Source organism: Fundulus heteroclitus, unplaced genomic scaffold (genome assembly GCF_011125445.2).
Source record: "Fundulus heteroclitus isolate FHET01 unplaced genomic scaffold, MU-UCD_Fhet_4.1 scaffold_99, whole genome shotgun sequence".
Lineage (NCBI taxonomy): Eukaryota > Metazoa > Chordata > Actinopteri > Cyprinodontiformes > Fundulidae > Fundulus > Fundulus heteroclitus.
Window position 1 is genome coordinate 73,168 of NW_023397461.1, and position 23,599 is coordinate 96,766.

The window sequence follows — 23,599 nt, forward strand, 5'->3', positions numbered from 1 at the left end:
GTATTCAGGTTTTTTTTAATAATTTTTATGATTTGCTCCCTTATAATCAGTTTTTAATTTATTCTGCTGTGGAAAAAACACAGTCCTGAACATACTGCCCCTCCTCTAACCCCCCCCCCCCCCCGCCCCCATAATGTATTTTCTGCTATAGATTGCAGTTGGTGTTCTGCTTGCTGTTACTTGTCTGCCTGTTTAGACACGATGCGAGCTCTGCAATATAAAGTCAGATTCCTTGTTTGTATCAAGAAAGTTGGTTTAAAAAGTTGGTTAGAACAGCAATGATTAATTTATGCTTGCATCAGAGGCAACAATTGTTGCTTTTCTGTTTTAAATGACAATGATGTGCATTTAAAAGACAATGGATATTTAGTTTCTAATGATAGAAAAATCACCTGTTAAGACTTTTTGCTTTTGATTCAATAGAAATAAGTGATGGTTCTTTTATATTGTACATCCCTTTGTATAAAAGGAAAAGTAATAATAATAATGATATTGATAATAATGCTCTCCTTTTAATAAAGATTAATTAAATTTTTATACTTGACCAGTTAACACAGTTTATTCCCTATTTAGCAGCTTTACAGTAAACTGGTCAGCCAGACTGATAATGTGTAGCGCTCTGGTTCTGCACATTATTCATCTGGTTCTGCTCCTTTTAATCCGTTCAGGGAAAGGAGGGACATTCAGCAGAACTCTCTGAGCTGATTGGACGAAGTGACACCCAGTGCCCGCCTACCAAAGGTTGGTTTCAGCCAATCACGGTATCAAATTCACGTAAGCACCAGATGTCACGAGAAACGAGTTAAGCTAGTAAAGGCACTTCCTGCTGTTCTATCGAAGAAATCGTGGATTCTGACCAATCAGAGGTGAGAGCAGCAGCTACGTCCTCCTGTGCTGCCATGTTGGTTCAGCTCTGGGCTCAGCAGCTCCTGCTTTCATCACACCGGTATGTCCCGCCTTCAACCACAATACTGCAACGTGATTGGCCCGGACCGTTTTTGGTTTTGACACAACGGTTGCAGCCAGAGCGGGACAAGATGGATTCTGTGTGTTTGTGAATGAACAAATACCTCGAGAATTCATCTTGCAGGCAAGGTTAGTGTTACGTGAATGTTCTCTATAATGGATAATAAATAAGCCCCTTCTTTCTCACACACTCCCATGTTTTACATGCTTACTGAGGACCTTTTATTGACTTCCATTCATTTTCAACCCTGACCCTAATCTTACCAGTACATACACAACCCAAAGCCTAATTCACACCTTAGTCCTAAACCTAACCCCTAGCCCAAAAAGGGATGATCAAGAAACAATCCTCACTTTGCTGGTAAAATGAGACAAATGGGTTCTCACTCAAATACAAATACAAATACACACACAGCTGCTAAGGTCAGACAGTCTCATGTCAAGCACAGATTGTTCTCTGTACTTAATGTTCTCTCAGAATCAGTCTTCAGTATTCCTGGGCTTCTTTGAGCTCCATCTGGAACACCGCTTCAGGAGGGTTCTCCATGCACTCCAGCCCATTATTTGGTGGCCTCACCGAATGAAACCTGCTCCAGTCTCCTTTGCACAGGATCCAGGGCAGGATGTCCACCTTGTAATGCAACTCTGGGGAGAACTCTGTGCTGATCAGGTTCGGTGATCCGGCTCCTTTGCCACGTGTCATCAGCCTCATGTGGCTGTCGTAACAGCAGTGCTGCGCTCCCAGCGTAGTGCTGTCGTAGGACAGCATGGAGCGGATGCAGAACCGGGCCGAAGGTTTGTAGATGTCCAGCCGCTCTTTGGGTCCGCTGGCGTCTCTCCAGCGGTAGTTCCTCCGGAGCTTGGAGTCCTGGATGTTGATGGCGCTGTAGATGACCTCAGCAGGGTAGGAGCAGGGGCAACTGGGCAGCGTGGTGAGCACCTGGTGCAGGTACTTCTGGAGGAACTCGTTCTTGCAGCTCAACCACTTTTCACAGCTGTCCACACCTGTGAGGGAAAAATGTACAATCACCTTTAGTAGAAAAATTTTATGAACAATTTCTTTGTCTTAAGTCTGGTCTATGTTTTTTTATTTATTTTTTTTACTTTTTAAGTATAACAGTACAGCTTGCACAATTAACAAAAAGACAGAGATCTGTTACATTGGCACACAAACTCAAGAAAACATACAGTGTTAGTCATGAGTGCTTCTGCATTATCATCTTACAGATCATTTAGCTTTTATCTGCATTTATTTCAGCACGATGCCAAACTTTGTTTCGAAACAGATGATATTGTCCATTGACGCAGAATTTCAGCTTTTCCAAAATTATTCTATCCGAGATTATATTTTTCCACAAAGAACGTTATGGGGGCTCATCAACCCCCCCCTCCCCCCATCCCCCTTCCCCACTTCATCATCACTGCTTTCCTTGCCACCATGAGAAGAAAGTTTCTTGTCAGGATGAGGCACTGGCCTGGCCGTTAGGTAAAGTTAAAACATACGTACTGCGGTCGGTGCTGTTGGTAGTCTGGACAGACTCTGCCTCCGCCGCTGTGATCACAGCTTCTAAAAGACAAAGAGAAAGAAAACGGTCTTTGCCGGCTAATCATCTTGGTCATAATTCAGCCTGGTGAAAATGGTCTGAAGTGGCGCCTCCACTCATTCAGCCCAGAGTTTGCATCATGTTCTGTTGTAGAAAATCCCTCCATCACCGTGACAAACTTCATGCCGGTAGAAACGAGCCGCACCGATATCAAAGAGGCTTTCCAGCCTGGAGGAATCCAGCATTAGGAATTGGCAGATTATCAAATATTCAAGACAAATGCAACAGAAAAGGAGACGTTTGTTCAGTAATTCAAGCTCTGAGTAAATGCTTAGAAGAAATCAATGCATGGACGTGCCAAAATGTTCTGAAGGAATAATTTCTGGACCAATAGAGGAGAGATCCAGAGTTAGCTCACAGCTTCAGCTGCTTCAGCTAGGAACCACTGATCAGGCCTGAAACCTGGGAGTAGTGATGGACTCAGACCTGAACCTCCATCTGAAGACAAAGTGGACCTTCTAGAACCTGAAGAACATTTCCAGGATTAAAGGACTGACGTCTCAGCAGGATCTGGAAAAGCTAATCCATGTGTTGATCTTTAGTAGAATTGTTTTTGTGTTTATGTTTGGACTATTCTGGACTGAATATGTTCCACTCCTCTCAGCCAAATACCATCAGTCACCATCCAATCAGCTCAGTCCACCTACCGGCCACCACTCTGCACCTGATCAGCTCCACCTGCTGCACTAATTATTACCAACTCTCCCTATTTATACCTGCCTCACTGTCGCTTTGTCACACCCAGTTTCTGTGTGCTCAGCCTGTTGGACTCTGAATCGCTGCTCATGTCCAGCCCTCACTGACATAAGTCTCCAGTGTCTGTGTGCTGCTCAGTTCTGCCCTGCTTTCCTTGAGGTCCCGTTCTGGTGGGTCCTTCTGTTCTGGTACTCCTGCCCTGGTTCTGCTCTCAATGCTCCCTGCATCTTCTGGTCCCCTGCACATCCCTGACTGCCTGCCTCATCTGCCATTATTCACATTCTACAATAAACTTTTTACAAACTAAGTTCTGTGTCCGGCTGAATATCGGGTTCTCCAGCATTATTCATCACAAAAACCTCCTTAAAGAAAGCTGTGGGTAGAACATAAAGGCAACAAGAGGAGAAACTTGGCGGTGAAAGATTTCTTCTAAGCTTTTATAGTTTATTTGGAGGGTTTTTATTTAACCTGCTGACCGTGGAAAATAAAGAGCGAGCATTATTAATGTTTTTACTGATTATCTCAGAGAAGAAAGATTCTCTTGCATTTTTCAGTTTTAAGTTCTATCTGTAAAGTCTCTCTTTATAGACTTCATAGTGAACCTGGAGTTTAGGCTACGTTCACACTGCAGCCTGACGTGACCCAATTCTGATTTTTTTGCCCATATGCGACCTGTATCTGATCTTTTTATGACAGTCTGAACAACACATATCGGATTTTTTCAAATGCGACCCAGGCCACTTGGATAGGTGGTCCTGAATCCGATACATATCTGATCTTTCCAAATGCGACCTGTGTCTGTACGGCCGCGTCGCATTTATCCGACCTGTACGTCACCGATACTTGACAAACGTCACTATTCTGCATCCTGCTATGCAGAAGCGGGAAGAAAGACGACACCCATGGCGGACAACAATGAGAAGAGCAGTCAATGGACGGAAAGCTCCGGTTAGAAAATAAATTAATGATCACAAAATGCGTGTCAGCATTATAATCCTTGTTTGATTCCGCAAACACTGAGGACGCTTGCTATGTGTGACGTCATCGCGTCCTCGAGTGCGCATGCGGGACACTTCGGTTGAACGCATTCAGTTCACACAGGAGATCACATACAAGTTGCATATATTTGGAAATGTGAACGACCACGCAAAAAAAATCAGATTTCACAAAAAAATCAGAATTGAGCATCAAGACCTGCAGTGTGAATGTAGCCTTAGTCTTTCTCCACCTGAGTTCAGCACATATACATATATATATACATATATATTTATATATATATATATATACACATATATATATATACATACACATGTATATATATATATATATATATATATATATATATATATATATATACATACACATGTATATATATATATACATACACATGTATATATATATATATATATATATATATATATACACACATACACACATATACATATATATATTATATACACACAGGACAGAGAGAGAGAGAGAGAGAGAGAGAGAGAGACAGAGAGAGAGAGAGAGATGAGGAGAGAGAGAGAGAGAGAGAGAGAGAGAGATAGAGAGAGAGAGACAGAGAGAGAGAGAGACAGACACACAGAGACAGAGAGAGAGACAGAGAGAGACAGAGAGGAGAGAGAGACAGACACACATGAGACAGAGAGAGACAAGGAGAGAGAGACATGACACACAGAGACAGAGACATACAGGGATAGAGATAGAGAGATAGGAGAGAAGTATAGAGATAGAGATAGAGAGAGAGAGATAGAGAGATAGATATAGACACAGACAGTACAATACACAGTACACACACACACACACACCAGACATCATACACACATATATAGATATAGATACGACTAGATATATATATATATATATTATATACTAATATATATATATATATATATATATATATATATATATATACAAAAAATAATAAAACTGTTCATAAATTCCACAGATCTTGTATGCTTGCATGCTTTTTCCAGAAATGTGTTAAGCATCACAAGTCTTGAAAAATATCTCATCTCCACAGTGAATGGGCAAGAGAGGTCCACTGAGAAACACTTTGGTATTAAGATCTTCAACTATATTTAGCAGAGGAATGTAATCCTACTTCAATCTGAAAAACTCACAGAGAAAGAAATGGCAATTAGAAGGATTTTATTGATACAATATTTTAAGTCTTTGGCGCTCAGACCTCGGCAGGAACATTAATGCTGAATTATACTTTAATATGCATAAGTAGATGTATGAGAACAGGGATGTTCCCCCCCGGGTCTGAAACTGGTGGTGGAGTGGAGATAGAAGAAGTTTGTTCAGTCCATATGATGATCTGTTTAAGATAGATGACCAACTTGATAAACACAGGTTTGCATGAACTGTCCATGATGAGCAAGCTTGAAGCGACTGTGGAGAGGAAAAACTCCCCTTTGGGAAAAAACCTCTGGCAGAACCGGGCCCAACATGGTGGTCTTCTGCCGGACCAATAACAGGCGATAGGGAGTGATGAAGACTGAAGGGAGAAAACACTCTGATGGGTTGAGGATGGAGGAACGTCTTGGAAGCTAGATGAACTCAGCTATGATGGTGGAGAAGGGGTTGGGGGTGGGTTGAATCGGACATCTGATTTGAAATCCGACATGCAATCCGTTTGCGCTTGCTGGTTAGCAGGCTGAGACGTGGATTTGAAGTTGCTTTTAAGATGAGCGCGGGATGCTGATTGGCTTCATGGAGGTGCGGTTCGTAGCTGATTGGCTCACATCAGAGGCGTATCGGACTCTGATTGAATGGAGGCAGGCGATGAGTTTCTTCGATTGAACTTGCGCCTTCAGCTTCATTTCAATACGTCTGATTTTCTTCTGATATCACCCAGGGCTTCAGTGTGTATTAAGAGTTTTCCCACAGTCGGGTCCTATTTTCTAAACTCTGAGATATAAAAAAAACAAACAGAAGAGATTGTTGTTGACTTCAGGAACAATCAGTTCTCGGCATCAACGTCCTGGGGGTGCAGATCACACTTTGACCTTGTCCCTCCACACCTCTGCTCTTGTGAAGAGAGCACAGCAGCGTCTGCACTGTCTGCGTCGGATGAGAAGAGCGGCGCTCCCTCCTCATCCTCACCACTTTCTACAGCGGACCCATAGAGAGCGTCCTGACCAGCTGCATGGCTGTCTGGTCTGGGCCTGCGGTGCCTCAGACTGGAGATGTGGGGAGAGAGGAGAGGATCATCAGGACAGAGCTTCCCTCCATCCATGACCCTGCTGGCAGACGCTGCCTGACAAGGAACCAGACCCCCTCACCCCACCATGTTCTCCCAGCAGCCCACTGCCAACAGCCTCATCAGCTTCACCTGCAGAACAACCAGATTCCCCAACAGCTACATTCCTCACGTCGTCAGACTAATAAACTCCCAATAAACTGCCCTCAACTTAAACTAAAGTTATGAATTAATTTGTTCTCTGTGAAGATGTTAAAGCTCTAGCCCCACCATTCTTGGCTGTGCTAAAAAAAATAAAAAAAAGATTTCAGGAACTGAGTGTTGAGACCTGCAGTGGGAACGTAGCCATATTGTCTTATATGCAACTTTTCTATACATTTAAAATGTGTTTTTTGGTTTGCCGCTACATTCCTTACAAATGATAAATACTTATATCTATAATGTTTCTCTTTTGTCTTCTGTTTTTACTCGTAGCTTTGCGACAACATTTTGCTGAAATGTAGATTGTGAATGTGCAGCAGAGTGACTAAAAAGTCTAAGTGAGATTTCAAACAAGTGTGTATTAAGCAGTCTCGGTCTTACTGGGGCAGCTCTGCAGGTCACACGTGCGTGATTCAGTCGCTGTGCACGCATAGCCGCAGGGTCGGGTGCGTTTCTGAGATCCAGACCCACAGGTCACACTGCATGGAGTCCAGTTGCTCCAGTCTTCATACTCTGAAAAAAAACGGGCATAAAAGATAAATAGAGAGGTGAAAACGTGAACTGTGGGGTAATCTGTTGAAGGTGGCCTTTGAAGTGAACCTTGTAAATTCCTCACTCAGCTGGTCTACGAGTGTTTTGCAATTAAGGAGTGCCAGAAAAGAGCGGGCACCAAATGTTTGGGACCTCTGAGACAGACTCCTCTGTGTTTCAACACAGGAATTTCAGGAGGAGGCGGGTGTGGGAGGACTTCAAAAAGCTGTGAGGGGGAGAAGGTTCAGGGCAAGGTGAGGTACTTCCTGCAGCGAGAGTGATGACGGCTGCATACGAGCAAAAACAAACTTTCAGCAGAGGTTTCAGTATGAATTTAACCCTGATTTAATGCAGCTGCAGAGTGGGAGTCTTGGTGAAGCCTGGAGATGAAATGAAAGGAGGCAACAGGAGAGGTTTACTCTGCATGTTGGTATATTTGTCCTGTTTATTTAATAGGCAGAGAAGGAGCAGAACTCCTCTCTAAAGTTCAGCTTCTGTTACAGGTGAACTAAATCTGAAGCTAACGGAGGGATGGGGCCTTTTCTGGATGTCTTTACAAAGTTCAGAAACAATCAGACATGTCCACACAAACTGTTGAGAAAGTTGATACATTCTTTGTGTTTAGATCATGGGACAGGTCAATCCTATCTCTAACCCTGTTATAGCTGGGATTGCTTACCAAAGTTGTCCTTTGTTCCCCAATCTTTGTTCCAGCGTCGCCCCAAGTCTGTACCCTCTTCACTCAGAATAGGGTCCCCCGGATCGTAGCTGTAGACCTCAGACTGTTCCTCAGAACTGGTTCGTCCAAGCTTCTTCTCCAGCTGCTCTGGATACTCCCAGAACAGAGGCCAGAACAGCTTACTGTGACTGTTGATCCACTCAGGGGATGAAACGGACCAATCGTTCCGCTGGTTCTCCTTGGCAAGGTCCATCTCCACCTCTGTCTCCGTCTGGGAGTCCTCCATCACTTCAATGGTCACCTGGAACAACCAAAAAAATCCTGGATGAATGGAAGCTTTCGCATTTCGATAATTTCATTCCCTCTTCTGCTTTCAGCTTTTATCAACTAATCTGCAGGTTTCCTTCAGACTTTCAGGAAGTCTTAGATGTTAGTTTTTCCAAAAAGATGCATGAAGAGTGGTAAAAAAAGGCCTCAGGTCTGGATTTGCTTAGGCGTAGCTGGCTGCCGGCGAAGCCCACTGGCCTGTCGCTGCAGCTCCTTGGGGCTTCAGCATTGAGGCTGCTGGGTGGTTTCCTGGGGCTCTTGTCTGGTCTTCGCTAGGATGGGGGAGGCAGCTATTGCTGTGTTGGTCCTTCTCGGGTTACTTCGCTCTGGGGGGCCTTTTGAAAGTCTGGGTTCTGGTCTCCCTGGTGTCTGCCTCTGGAGGTCAGGTCTTTGGCTCCTCACAACCACTATTGAGCATTATTCTTATGGATAAACATATACAAGTACACTCACACAAACATCCACAGGTGTTTGGATCCAGGTGTTCACAGATACACTTTTATACAGATAAACCCTATAGTTAGCTTTGGCTGTCACTATATACATCTTGTATTAAATAATACTGCATATTTTGCAGTGATGTTATCACAGGTGTTGGATGTTTGTAGGTCTGTTGGTTTTGTTGGTATTTATATATCTGTTTCTGCAGGTGTAGAAGCAGACTCTGAGGATGATTGAGGATCTTGAACTCTCTTTTTCATCTGCTCTATTTTTGTCACCTTGTCTCCCTTTAAACATTTTGTCTCATCTTTCTCCCTTCCTTTCTTTCTCTTTTACCTTTTCCTTTCTGTGTCCTTTGAATTTGAAACAATCCCAAAATTATATCTAATATAGTTTTTTGGGTGAGTGTCAATCGGAGCACTATAGCGAAATCAGTAATGCTCCACTTGTGAAAGTAATTCTGTTGGGCTCTCTTTGGCATCAAGGAAGCAATTCTGAGTGCTACACTTCCAGACAGGACATATTAAAAAAGCCTGCTGTATGTTGCCACCCTTGAAAAATTATTGCTACTTACTTGCCCCCATAAATATTTTTCTAGATTCACCCCTGCTGTGCGTGTTACAGCTGGTTCTATGTGTACAAGGGGTTTGTACACAGACTAGAGGCGAACCAAGTTGTGATCCGAGCCCCTCTAGGGGAGGGAGGGGTGATGAACTGTATGTCTCTTTGCAGTTTACATTTAGTAAGTCTAGTGCTTTATTGTTTCCAGTGATGCAGATAACATACTGATTAAATTGGGGATGGTGGAGGACAAGGATACACGGTTAAAGTCAGATCAGAAAAAGAGCCTGGGGGTGTTTTGTTTGCATTTTGCTCATGACTGTGTGGATGAAGTCACATAATTTGCAGATGGTAGAATAAAAGCTGCTATAGCTATCACATGTGATAGGAGCCTGATAGGTCTCAGCCCAACAGCTAGCAGCTCTAATTCCTTACTGCAAAGCATCTCTTTAATTGTAACATGACCAGAGGTGCACCATCTGTCATTAAACACACAGCAGCACCCCCTCCTCTCTTCTTAATAGCCAGTTGTGCCCATTTTGTGCAAGGTGATTACCGTGTGAAGGCTTATGTTCATATGATCCTTTTTTGGATAATACAGTGACATCATTATTTATTAGGATTATGGTTCATTATCAGCTTATCTTCATTGCACAACTAGGTGTTTAAACCACCTAAAATGTTTGTCCTGATGCTAAACTTGTTTCCTGTTCTGGACCGGTCCAACAGAACAAAAAGCTTCTGTATTTGTTAGGAAATCTGTGACTGGAGCTACCATCATGTTACAAAATCTGTTTTTATGCTTCAGCTGCACTTCATGTTGAGCGTCTCTGAATGTCTCCTCTTTCCACCCAGAAAAACAGCTGAAACATTCTAAAAAGCCCAGATTGATTTGAAATCAGATCCTTAGCATTTCAGTAGCTTTTTTTTTTTTTTTTTAACAGTTTACAGACAGAAGAGTTCCTCCAACATATATGCTGGTATCATCTCCAAGGTGATGAGGGCAATGAGGGCACTGCTTCAGGTACGTTAGTTTACATGAAAATCAGATTATAGATGAATGTTGCTCCCATGAAAGAGGGTTATTGTGTGCTGCAGAAATGGGATGAAGAGATGCACTGATAGCAGCTTCTGAATGTCTCCTGTTTAACAAGTCCAAGCACATGTAGTCCCCAGCTGTTTGTCAGTCATACTGTATACAGTCTTCAATACTGTCATATACATGTCCATCTGCTGTATAGATTTCTGCACCACCACTTCTAAAATCTAGAAGTTCAAAAGGTTCAGTCTTTATTTCTTTAGGAATGTTGAGGTTGATTTTACTGCTTCCTTTGTGCAACCAAAGGAAGAGCAGCAGACATTTTCTGGCGCAGGTTGGTCTCTGCTGCAAGGAATGATTTTCATCCCATTTACCCCAAAAAACCTCTGATTGCAAAAGTGTTCAATAAATATGAATGTTCTGATGTGTCCTACAACATGTTCAGGAACATAACTGAATTTAAACAAGGCTGCTGCTCACAGACACGGGACAAAATTGTTGCTACCCTTCTGTTAATCAAGGAAAAAACTCCTGAAAATGGTTACTGAAATAACCTAAAACTGACAAAAGTTAGAAAAAAAAAGTAAAATGTACTGAAAATAAACAATAAAAATCAGACACTGTTTTTGGATTCTGGTTCAACCGAATCATTAAAACAAACTAGTGAAACAGGCCTGGACAAAAATGATGGTAACTCTAGAAAAGATAATTCAAAATAATAATTCAAGGACGTTTTGAACTGAGGTGTGTCCTCCATTACAGACGTCTTCACGCTTGCAACCAGTCAGTCAGCCTATTTAAAGGGTTACAGGCATCACTGTGCTGTTTGGCGACATGCTGTGGACCACACTGAACATGGATCACAGGAAGCGAAGGAGGGAATTGTCTCAGGATATCAGAAGGAAGACTATAGACAAGCATGTTAGAGGTAAAGGCTATAAGACAGCAGTGGACTGGCCATCAGGAGAATCAGGAGTTTTCCCGCTCAGTGATCGCAGAGGTTCGGGTCACTCTTAATTTAATAAATCATGCCGTTCATGCGGCTCACTCGGGTATTTCCCTTTCCACTTGTGCAGCCAGTCTGACAGACAGCTGCTGCTGCCTTATCCTGGCTGCAAACCCGCATATAAAGCTTCATACCCCCTGCAGACGGAGCAAAGAGTCTCCAGTCCATTTGCACTTTGCACAAAAGTATCAAATGCAGTGCAGAGAGATCCACAGCAGGTTGTGCGCTGGACCCCTTATAGAGCATGTAAAATGGAGCCAGAACGTAAAGAAAGAAAGAAAGAAAGAAAGAAAGAAAGAAAGAAAGAAAGAAAGAAAGAAAGAAAGAAAGAAAGAAAGATTTTTTTTGATTTTTTGAAACATTTAATTTCCAAAGAACATTCACTATAACAGTTTTCACATTACATCACCTAAAGACAGAGTTAAAGATTAACTTTCCATCAACTACAGAACACACAATATTGTTAAAACACCACAGAGAGAAAAACTCAGCCAGATTGTTCATCATTGAAAAAAAGAAAACTCAGCTCTTACTCTGTTTTTAACCATCAAGGTAAACATTATACCAGCTTTTTCCTCTGGAACATTATTCATTTTGTTCCTTCTACTACTTCTACTAATGTATATGGATAATTTTGCTTGTCCTACCAAAAAAATTAACAATTTCCACTTAATAGCTTCTTTTTTTGTGTAGCCTGCACCAAAAATAAAAGCCACTTTAGACCAAATAACTCCAAATCTTTAAAAAATGTTTTCTAACAAATGAAACAAGTCGCTCACAATCAAGAAACATATGATAGTTTCAGTTTCTTCACAAAAAGGACACAGTTCAGTTGCATCTTTTTTAAACTTAGACACAAAACTATTAACACCCACTGCTCCCTGTAAAATCCTCCACTGTAAATCACCTACCCTCTTACTCAGCGGAGGTTTATAAAGAACCCTCCAAACAGGCTTCTGATTTTCTCCAACGTTTAACTTATCTCTCCAAACCATATCAGTCCTTCCACTCAACTGTCTTTTATTTAACCACTGAACAGACATTTTATATAATAACTTTCCAGTTATCATACAAAACGACAAGTCTTTTCTAGTGTTTGATAAAGGAACCCTCATTCCTATAAAATCAATAGATAAACCCATTTCCAGAAAAGGATCTGATGCATCAGGAAACTTTTCCATTGAAATAATCCATCAACATCTGTTTTTCATCTGAGGTTAAATTTTCAGTCCAGAAATCTAAAACAGTCTGCATGATACGATTAGATTTTAATCCAATCAAAGAAGCTGTTGCTTCTGTGTTTTGAAGTCTTGATCCAGCTACCTCAACAATTTGCCTCAATTTCAGAACTTTTTCCTCAAGCAATCTTCTTGACAAAATAATTCCAGCTCCATCTTGTACATCCAACCATGCTCCAAACACCAAAGGTTCTTCTAGAAGCCAGAACAAAGACGTTGCCACTTCCAGTCTTTTCCAACTAAAAATAGTCCAGGCCTTGAACAGACCTTTATAAAACATTGGCATTTCATAAGAACATATCAGCTTACAATTTAATAAAAACAATAAAGCATCCAATCCAAAACCTCCCACTCTTCTAAAGATGATGTTTGCTAATGGTTTCCAGAAAACATCCTCCTTCCTTCCCAGCAGATATTTCTGAATGAACTGTAGTCTAAAAGCTGCAGTTCTGCTCTCTAAATGAACCAACCCTTGCCCGCCTTCCTCTTTGGGCAAGAAAAGCACAGCCTGGGATACCCAATGTTTACTATCCCAAAAAAAATTAATCATACAGGATTGTATCCTTGGGAGTAAATCAGGAGGGGGCTCCAAACACGCTAATTTATGCCACAATAAAGAAGCGACCAAATTATTTATAACAAGCACTCTTCCTCTATAAGACAATTGTGACAATAACCATTTCCACTTTCCTAACCTTCCTTCCACTTTCTCAAACACCCCTTCCCAGTTCTTTTGTTCTGTGTCCTTATCCCCCAAGTACACTCCAAGATATTTCAAACCTCCTCCTTTCCATTTTAAATTTAACAAAATAAATCAACAATTTTCCCTAACTTAATTATTTCTTCCTGACTTTTAACAATAACAATGATATCGTCAGCATATGCAAACAAATTAAAATACATATCAAAACCAGGCAAATTTAAACCATGAATATGTGATCTAATATTCTTTAACATTGGTTCAATAGAAAGGGCATATAACATTCCAGACAAAGAACAACCTTGTCGAACACCTCTTGTAACCTTAAAAGGTTTACAAAAGCAGCCATTAACTTTCAGTACACTCTCAATGTCTTCATATTGCACCATAACCTTGGCAATAAATTCAGGGCTGAGACCAAACCTTTTCAAAACCTTCCAGAGGTAATGGTGCTCAGCCCTGTCAAAAGCCTTTTCCTGGTCCAAAGAAATCAAACCAACATTACAGCCAAATGAGCGAGAGACCTCCAAAATATCTCTAATGAGAGCTATATTATCAAACATAGACCTGCCGGGAACACAGTAAGTTTGTGTGCAATGTACAATTTGGTCAATCACTCTTTTCAGTCTGTTTGCCAAGACTTTTGACAACAATTTGCAATCTGTACACAACAGAGAAATTAGTATAGAAGTCTGCTGCTCTCCGTCTAATGTCGCCGTCTTGTGTCAAAAGGACCGTGGCATCTGATTTTAGGCCATACTTTGTCCTTTCTTATTTTCTAACGAAAAGAAAAACTTTGTAGGAGTATCCATCAAAGTAACTTTCTGGAATCTGCACCGAACCAAAGCTCCCTGTGTTTTTAAGCCCAGCAAGTGAGCCATAGCAGCTTTTTTAGATTTGAGGTTTTCAAAGCAACCTCGATCTCCTGTGGACTGTGCAGAAACCTGCAAGTCCACAATTTCAGTCTCTAGATCTCTCATAGATTTGGCTAAATCAGATGAGACATTGACAGTGTACTGTTGACAGAACTCTTTAATTTCAGTTTTACCACGATCCCACCACTGTTTTAGAGATCCAAAATCCTCTTTTCTAGATCTGTGAACCCTCTAGAAAAACAGCAAAGCAGTGTTAAAATGCCAATAAGCAGATTTATGTTTAAGATTGGCAATAAAAACAGTACAAGAAACCAAAGCATGATCAGAAAAGCTTACATGATGAATATTACACTCTTGGAAAATACCAAGATTATGTCTAAAGCTGTATATTCTGTGTAACCTAGCCGCAGAAAAAGAATCATCTGTACACCTGGCCCATGTATATTGTCTTTTTTGAATATGCATTTCTCTCCATACATCAGCGAATGAAAATCCATCTGTCAAATGTTTTAAACAGGTTTTTGAAGCTGGATGAGGTTCAAAATGATTCCTATCTAATTTATCATTTTCCGTACAGTTAAAATCACCACTCAGAAAAAGAAAACTTTCAGCATCACATTTAGATAAAACATTTTCCAGCTTGTGTGAGAAAATAACCCTCTCTCGTCCTGTATTTGGAGCATACACATTAACAAATATAATATTGAAACATTCATACTTTGCGTTCCCCACCATTAGTCTACCTTTTACCACCTCTTCAATGTCATATGATTCTGTTAAAAAAGTTTTAGAGAAAAGAATTGCTATTCCACCACTAGTCTGGTTTAAAATGACGGCAGATAAGGCAGATAAGACTCAAAATGACTTCACCCTCCCATTCTCTCCTCCAGTCTACCTCATTTAAATGATCACTGTGTGTTTCTTCAACCATCAACACATTCAGATGTTTTAGATTCATTAATTCAAATACACTGATTCTCTTCCGCACATCTCAGGCTCCATTCAGATTTAGTGTAGAAACTCTGAAGTGGCTCATTCCCAAAGGTGTAAGGACTAACACTAAAAAATAAAAAATAAAAAAAAATAACAAGCTTCAAACTCCTCATTATTGTTAAGTTTTCCAATCAATTTTTTCAACCGGTAAACTTCTTTGTCAGTATTCAATATACTATTCAACTGCGATCTCACATACAGGAGAAAAAGTTTCTTGTCTGGGAAAAAAATCCTCTACTTTAATATTTTTCATGTTCTTCGTGACCTTCAAAAATTGTTTAACATTCTACATCATATCCTTTCTTCTGCTTATTGTGAGCAACATATTTACAGGATGAACTGGCCATACTGTCTTCAGTCCAAACATCATATTCTCCTTCCTCCTCTTCATCCATATTGCTTTCTAATCCCAAACATTTCCCTAAACATTCTATTTCTGTTTCATCTCCAACTTCATTTTCAGTTTGCGAACTAATAAAGCACTCAATTTCTTTCCGTTTTGAAGAAGCTTCAGAACCGTCTTCATCCAACATCTGACAGCTTCCCATAACTTCCATTTCATCTGCATTTGTTTTTCTGTGTTGAGATTTTAGTAAACTCTGACTTTGCTCTCTCACAGTGTCATCCACCTGATTCTCCTGTGAGTCTAACAATGGTTGACTTTCAGTTTGCACAATTTGTTCTTCATTCTCTTCTTCAATCATAGTTTCATTTACTTGTTCTACTTCCTGGATGGGATTCTCAGACGTTGTCCCTTCTGTTTCATCTGTCCCTGCACTCCCTTCATCTTTGGCATTAGTTTGTTTCGGTATCTTTTCACCAACCTCATCTTGCTCCTTATTATTTAGAGGAGTTTTTATTCTTGGACATGCTCGAACCAAATGACCAACTTCTCCACAACCAAAACAGACTAAAGTGCCTGAATTCACATAAATGGCATAATCAAAGTCTTCCACTTGCACAATAAACACTACATTAAGGTAAAATTAAAGTACTTGTCTTTTATGTGAAACTAGATGCTTCAACAGTGATGACTTGCAACCTGCTGGCCACTTCCTGATCGGGGAAATAATTTTCCAATGCCGTGACAGTTCTCTGACTAGCAACTCGTCACAAATGAACGGAGGAATATTTGCAATCGTGACTTTTTTAGCTCAATGGGGAAACTGGCAAAAAAAAAAACATCATTCACAGCGATACCTTTTTCAATCACTTTGTTTGCCTTCTCCACACTATCAACAAAATAACTACTGCGCTGTTCATCTGAGCTGCAGATTTGACACTGCTACCCACAACTTCGCCTACTGCCAAACTACATTCCTCCACTGTAATGATAGGACAACTAGGAATGATCTTCAAACCATGTTGCCTGGTAAGTTTGGTGAAATCCATTCCCGGCATTTTGCAAAACGCCGGTACCTATTTCTAAAAAATAATCAAAACCCTTCAAATAAACTTCATCAATGTGATCCAATCAAAAGAAAATACACAAAAAGACACATTCAAGAAAAGAAATAGCAAAGTTAGAAGTTCTCAATCTCTCAGTCCACTCACCACATGCTCCACCTACAACTCCCAGCATGCAATGGGAAAGAAAGAAAGAAAGAAAGAAAGAAAGAAAGAAAGAAAGAAAGAAAGAAAGAAAGAAAGAAAGAAAGAAAGAAAGAAAAGGAGCAGAGAGGAGAGGCTGGAGAAGGACCAAGCACTGGCCTCTGATGCAGCAAAGTTCACTAAAGTGATTCTTTTTCATAAATGAGCAGAGAAGATATAAAGACTAGAGGTGAAGAGTGAAAAGTCCAGCAGCCGATCCTGCACAGTAGTTTAAGAAGGAGGTTAGTCTCACTGTGAGGAACCAAGGCTTAAATCTGACTCAGTTATAAACAAAGGTTTTCAGGTACTGCAAATGTTTAAGTATGGTTAACAGAGAGCCAATGGAAAAGAAATGTAATGCTAAAATGTCCTTGAATTCAGGTTTAGTGTACCCTGCATTAACTCACGTTCTACAAATGTTGAAATCATTGTTATACTATTGTGTTTTACTTTGCTTAACCTGGTAAAATCCCACTGAGTTTAGGAAAATGTGCATTAAATAGTCAATTAGTAAATGAAAAAATGAAATGTTGAGAGCAGCAGTGGTGCTGCTGGAGCTGCTGCTGACATGGAGGTGGAGAACAGCAGCAATAAGGAGCCAGACAGGAACCTTCAGGTAGGAGCACAGCACACCTGCAGGTTCTAAGGTTCTGCTGGTGGAGGCGGGGCCTGATATAAGACCATCTCCAAGCAGCTTTCTGTGACTACAGCAGCACAAATTACTCAGAAGTTTAAGGTCCACAGGACGGTGGTCAACCTCCCTGGACGTAGCTGCAGGGAAACGGATGACAAAATGAAGAGAAAGATCCCAGTAATGATGCCCAAAGAGATCAGAACAAACTCCAAATGAATGAAAGGTACATCAGTGTCAGATCGCACCATCCGTCACTGTCTGAGCTAAAGTAGACATCATGGGAGACACTTCTGCTGAAAGCAAATCATAAAAAGCAGGACTGGAATTGACCAGAATGCATGTTGCTACGAAGCTTCAGGGAGGATTTCCTCTGGAACATCCTTTGATCCATGTGCAAAAACAAGCACAGAGAAAAGAACCATGTTCCTGCTGTGAAACACGGAGGCTCGGTTCTGTTGTGGGACTGCGCTGCTGCATCTGGCACTGGGTCTCAGGTCTGTGCAGGGTTCAATGACAGCGTGAGAATAAGATATTCTGGAGAGAAACGGCTCCTAGTGTCAGAACGCCTGCTCTGGTGGAGGTCATGGTCCTTCCAACAGCATAATGACCCAGAACCCCCAGCTAGAACTACCAAGAACGGCTATATGACTCTGAAGTGGCCTCCTGGTCTGAATCCTGTTGAACGTCTACAGAAGGAGCAGAAAGACGCCGTCTGACCCTAAGATAACTGGAGCAGTTGGCTCACCAGGAGTGGAAGAATACCTGTGGACAGGTGCAGAGGTGTCATTGACCGCTACAGAAGTCGTTTGACTGCACTGATCAAAGACTTGCACAGCAAAATATTAAGTTGCCATCATTTTTGGCCTGTTTCATTGGTTTATTTTTAAACGGTTCTGTTGAACCACAATTTAAAAGCTGCATCTGTTTTTCATTGGTTATTTTTCAGTACAAATTTTTATTTATTACTACTGTTGTCATTCCAAAAAAGTCAAAAACAAAACAACTGGACTTTAATCCGAAGTTTGAAGAGAGTCTTCAAATTTCGGATTAAAGTCCAGTTGTTTTGTTTTTTACTTTTTGGAATGACCATGACCTGACTGAGAATCTTCACCAGCACATTACTTTTGTCAGTTTGGACTTATTTCTGTGACCATTGTGGGATTTTCTTTAATTCTGTCCACGACTGTCTCTGCAGCAAAGCAGAGCTCGGTACCAAAAACCTTCACATGTGACTTTTTCATGACATTCCTGCAGCAGCTCCGCTCTGCGGTTAGAATCCGCTCCCCAGGCCACCGTTAGCACGTCATGTTAGGGATACTTCATGCAGCCTGGGACCTCTCTGCTCACCTCTCATCTGTTTTACATTCTCACTTCTTCACATGTGTGCTCTGTCCTCTGCACACCACCTACACATGTGTGAGCTTCATGGTCCTGCAGGCTGAAACTGAAGCTGACGACCGGACTCGAAGCAGCTGCATGGAGAGAAGGTCAACAGAGAGCTTCTCCTACCTGGATGTTGGGATTCTGAGAGCCCACATCTGCATTGGCCAAATCGGGGATGTTGCTCAAATCTAAGACGAAGGTTTCAGGCTCCAGCTGGGACGCAGGCGGTGGGAGGGGGTTCTGGCGACGGTGCTGGGACCAGTGGTGTCTGTATGTGGAAGAAGACGGAGAAGGAAGAATCTGCAGGAGGTTTTGTTCCTCATGATGTTCCAGATTCAAATGATCTCGTCTTTCCTTGGCTCTGCTCTGCAAAACAAACAAAACGGTTCTGTTGGGCTGGGACAGTTTTCAGAATCTAACAGTATTGAAGCCAAAGTGCCTAAAATCAGAGCTGAAGTTGTGACTTCATCATGGGAGAGAGTCTTCCTCCTTCATGGGTCGCCACAGCGGCTCAGAACATCACACACACACAGAGTTTCTACAAAGCGTCCCATTCCTGACAAAGCTGCGACTCAAACTCTGGTCCACTGTACCAGAGCCACAGACTTAGCCTGCCCGCCACAGAGGGACCTGTCCTCATCTCAGGATTAAATAAAAGGAAAGCTGGACACCATGAGAAGGATTTGTCCTGCCAGTCAGCCGGCAGCCCGTCTCCCAGGTCAGGTTTCTGTATTTTTAGCTAAACTGTTAAAGCCGAGCAGCGGACATCAGGCGGCTCCAGGTATGTTGGTCAGGGTGTTTCATTTCTTCAGCGAGCGTCAGCTGGATGTTTCTGACACCAGTAGAAACACTTCCTCACCACCTCATTCTCCTTATCTGCCGTCCAACAGCTCGTCTCATGCAGAAAACTGGACAGCTGGTGGGACGGTTGCTCCTGGTGTGGAGGTTAGGGCCCCGCCTTCTTTAGGCGCTGCTAGGAAACAGAGCAGGCTGCTAAGTCCTCCACATAAATCTGCCTGCAGACCATCCAAGGATCCTACTGGAGACATGGTCCAAAAGATAGTATAGAACTATTATAGTTAAGGATGATAAAGGCACAAATATTAAATTAACAAGGATTCAGACTGGCAGCCTAAAGCTAGCAGTCAGCAGCAGCTCCTTATGCGACAGTCAGAGGATGTGACCAAAATAAAATCGGTTGGTAGATTGGGACACGCCTCAGAGCTTCACTGCTTGGTAGACTGGGACACGCCTCATAGCTATACCGGTTGGTAGACTGGGACACGCCGCTATACCGGTTGGTAGGTTGGGACACGCCTCATAGCTTCTGAGTCCTGAATCTCTGAAGCTCTGCTGCATTCAGCGCTTCGGGCCACCATCTTCTCACCGCACTTTAGATGAAGGTCCTGATGTCCATCATCCAACCGTCATCCAACCATCATCCATCCATCCATCCATCCATCCATCCATCATCCAACTATCCATCATCCAACCATCATCCATCCATCATCCAATCAGCCATCATCCAACTATCCATCATCCATCCATCCATCCATCATCCAACCAGCCATCATCTAACAATCCCTCATCCAACTATCCAATCATCCATCGGTTAATTAATACTTTTTTCTAAAGATGTTTTGACCCACACCAGACATGCGAGATAATTCCATGTATTAATGGCACACTCACGCCAATCGCCCATAATGATTATAAATCCCATAATGCACCACACCAGGTAGGTATGGGCGTACACAAGTTGTGCCGTGGGAGACTGAGATGGATCGATGAAACTTTTTGCAGGTTCTATGTTTTCAAGAACTGACAAGTCAGCCTCAGATTGTTCCTGATTCAGTCACAGTTGTTGTGTTTCTGCAATTTCTCTGCAAAAATAAGTCTTATTTTAAAAGACTTAAATAAAAATAAATCTTTCTCTCAAGGCAGTTATTTTTATTTTTATGTTACTAGAGGAAATATGTCTTCAGCTGGTGAAACCATTTAAGTCTGTTGATAGGAAAAACTAGTTTTGTTGACAATCAGGTAGATATACATAAATGTGCTAATTCTCAGCCATCCGGGTCATAGCAACAGCAAATCAGCTTAAATCAGAGGCAACCGCATTTTGGATAAACAGTTTAAAACAGTTTCAACAGCGTGCTTTTCATAGTTTCAGAACGTTGAATGACTAAATTAAGTTCCAGAATCTCAGAATTTGTCAACATGTTATTTAGAGGATGAAAACTTGAACTTCAGAGCATCTGTGGAGCAGATCAGCCACTAGAGATCCATACGCTGATCCGGATCAGAACAGAGCAGAAAGTCAGTTAGTTGGTCGTTAATGATTCCAACGTTCAGAGCCAGATGTGCGTTCAACGAGTCGTTCTGAACACGATTAGTTAGAACCACCAAGAGAACGTGTTAGGACCTGAATCATCAACAAGTCATAGCAACACAGAGAGGAGGGGAGCAAACATCAAGTTGGTTAAAACTAAGTGAAATTAGGATGTCTGCACAGCTGGAAAGTCCTGTGGCTTGTTTGGTCCGGACCAGAAGAGATTATTGCTGCTGAGGTAGAACAAAAAGGTGAGGCCGGACCAGATATTACTGACAACATGTAGGGAAATGTAGATTTCTATAGTTTATAAGAAATGTTTGGTTTCTTTAGTCAGAGATAATTGGTGGCACATTTTACTATTATTACTGTTCTGTTAAAGTTTTATGCATAAAGCTACTCATTAGACCCTGTTTTAGGTTAAAGGAGAAAACGTAATAAAAGAAGGATTTGTGAAGATTTAAGACCCAGGGAATGAAAACTGTTTTTAGAGCAGCTGAGGGAAACTCAGCTGCTCTAATCCTCCAGGACTTCGTTGCATTTTAAACTTTCATTTACCGACATTTTGCTTATTGGATGAAGCCTGAAGAGAAATTCTGTTTAATATCAGAGCTGGTTAGGTTTGTCATCTGGACTCAGCAACAGCGATCAGCAGGAAATCTGGACTTTTCAGGGTAGAAAACTTTGGAAGTGCGACACAGAGGCTCATCCCTGAAGTTTAGGAGCGCGTTGTGAGGTTCTGAGGTTCTGACATGGAAGGACGTTCCTGAGCAGACGCAGCAGCAGGAGGTCCACAGCAGACCTCTGACCTCCAGTCTGAGGCTAAGTGCGGTTTTACCTGAGGACTGGACTCTGTGGGGAGGTTTTACCTGAGGACTGGACTCTGTAGGGAGTTTTTACCTGAGGACTGGACTCTGTGGGGAGGTTTTACCTGAGGACTGGACTCTGTGGGGAGGTTTTACCTGAGGACTGGACTCTGTGGGGAGTCCGCAGAGCGACCCTGCAGCCAGGACCAGCAGCAACACATGTAGCGCTTCCCTCCAACCCATATTTCCAAAAGTTCTGCTCCAAAGCGTCCCCAGGTCGGTCCTTCAGCCTAAAAGTCCAGCAGCGACAGCGCCGTCCACGGCATGGACTCCACGCGTGTGCCTGAGGTCCATTATCCCGCGATGCCGGAGGTTCCTCTGAACCCCAGCTTCTTCATTCCTGATCTCAGAACCGGTTCCGGTGTTCAAACTGATCTGAGCGCATCCACGGAGCTCTGGAGGTCCTCTCTGCAGGCACCGCTGCTCTGCCTTCATTCAGCCCAACATGTTCCGCCGAGTCCAAAGCAGAACCGCCCCTCACTGCAGAACCACGCCCACTTTGGCCCAATCAAGCAGTGACAGATTCTCTATGGAGGACCACAACTGACATACTAATAATGGAATATATATTCCATTATATATATATATATATATATATATATATATATATATATATATATATATATATATATATATATATATAATAGACTGGCGACCTCACAACCCCAATAGGGATAAGCGTGTTAGAAGATAGATGAATGGACAACACAGAGTGAAGACAAGGCCAGTAACATGAGCTCTTAGCATGGGCTGTAGTTTATGTTGGGAGAAATGGCCCAACACCTGCCGACACCTGGTTCCTTGTGAGCCGCTGACTGAAACACACGTTCAGTCAGAGCGTCCACACGACATATAATAAAGTCTGGAGTTATCGCGTTGTTTTCAAATCAAGTTGCTAGAAGCCTCAGCTCACTGGTAACCTGGTAGCCTCAGACAGCGTTTGATAGCAGCATGAAGTTCTCAGTTATGCAGAGCTAATGCTAACCAACTAATAGGGAGACTGCCTTCTTCATTTACATAATGAGGCAGAAATGCATATGATAAACTAAATGAGGAGACAAAAAAACAAAGGCTTGTATAAGGAAAAGCCAAAACTAATTATACAAATTTCTTGACGAAAACGCATGTACTGTATAAGGAAAAACTAGATATGTACAATATATATATATATTGCTTTTATTTTTAATTATGTCAGATTTGGTCCTCCATAAATTGCAGCCGTGGAGATTGTAAAACACACTCCCTCTCCCACACAACAAGCCCACTGACTGCAGGGTTAGTGGACGGGGGGGAAGGCATATTTAGGGTGTTTTCTGGTGGCTGCAGCTGCAACTATACCCTTCTGGAATCCAGTCTTAGCAGATCACATGGTTCTGTTGTTTATGACGTCATTAATCAGCTGGATGTTCTGCTGATGAATGGATATTTACATCTTTCAATTATTGAGTTTTAGAGAAATAAACATAATAAAAGTCAATTAACAAATGTTCCAAAATAAAAATGTCATTATTTTTTCTAAGTCCTGGCAGATGGAGTTAAATTTCATTATATTTATATTATAATGAATTTATATTCATTATATTTAACTTTATAATACGATCATTTTGTTCTTGTTTTAGTTGCTTTTAATTGTATTTCATGCAGACAGAAGCAGAAAACTGAACCCCAGGAAGATTTCTGCAACATTATGGGACAGAAACACATTTTGCTCCAGAACTGTTAG

The 23,599-nt window shown here is 41.7% G+C and overlaps 1 protein-coding gene across 1 annotated transcript; it reads right to left on the reverse strand.

The window, feature by feature from the left end:
- Positions 1-1,160: 1,160 nt before the first annotated feature.
- Positions 1,161-22,343, reverse strand: LOC105917364 (isthmin-2). The gene is made up of 6 exons (XM_012852152.3): positions 21,973-22,343; positions 18,805-19,044; positions 7,892-8,192; positions 7,063-7,194; positions 2,474-2,533; positions 1,161-1,971 (listed from the first exon to the last, which is right to left on the reverse strand). The coding sequence occupies exons 1-6, from the start codon at positions 22,057-22,059 to the stop codon at positions 1,454-1,456; spliced, it is 1,338 nt and encodes a 445-aa protein (XP_012707606.2). The 5' UTR covers positions 22,060-22,343; the 3' UTR covers positions 1,161-1,453.
- Positions 22,344-23,599: the final 1,256 nt, after the last annotated feature.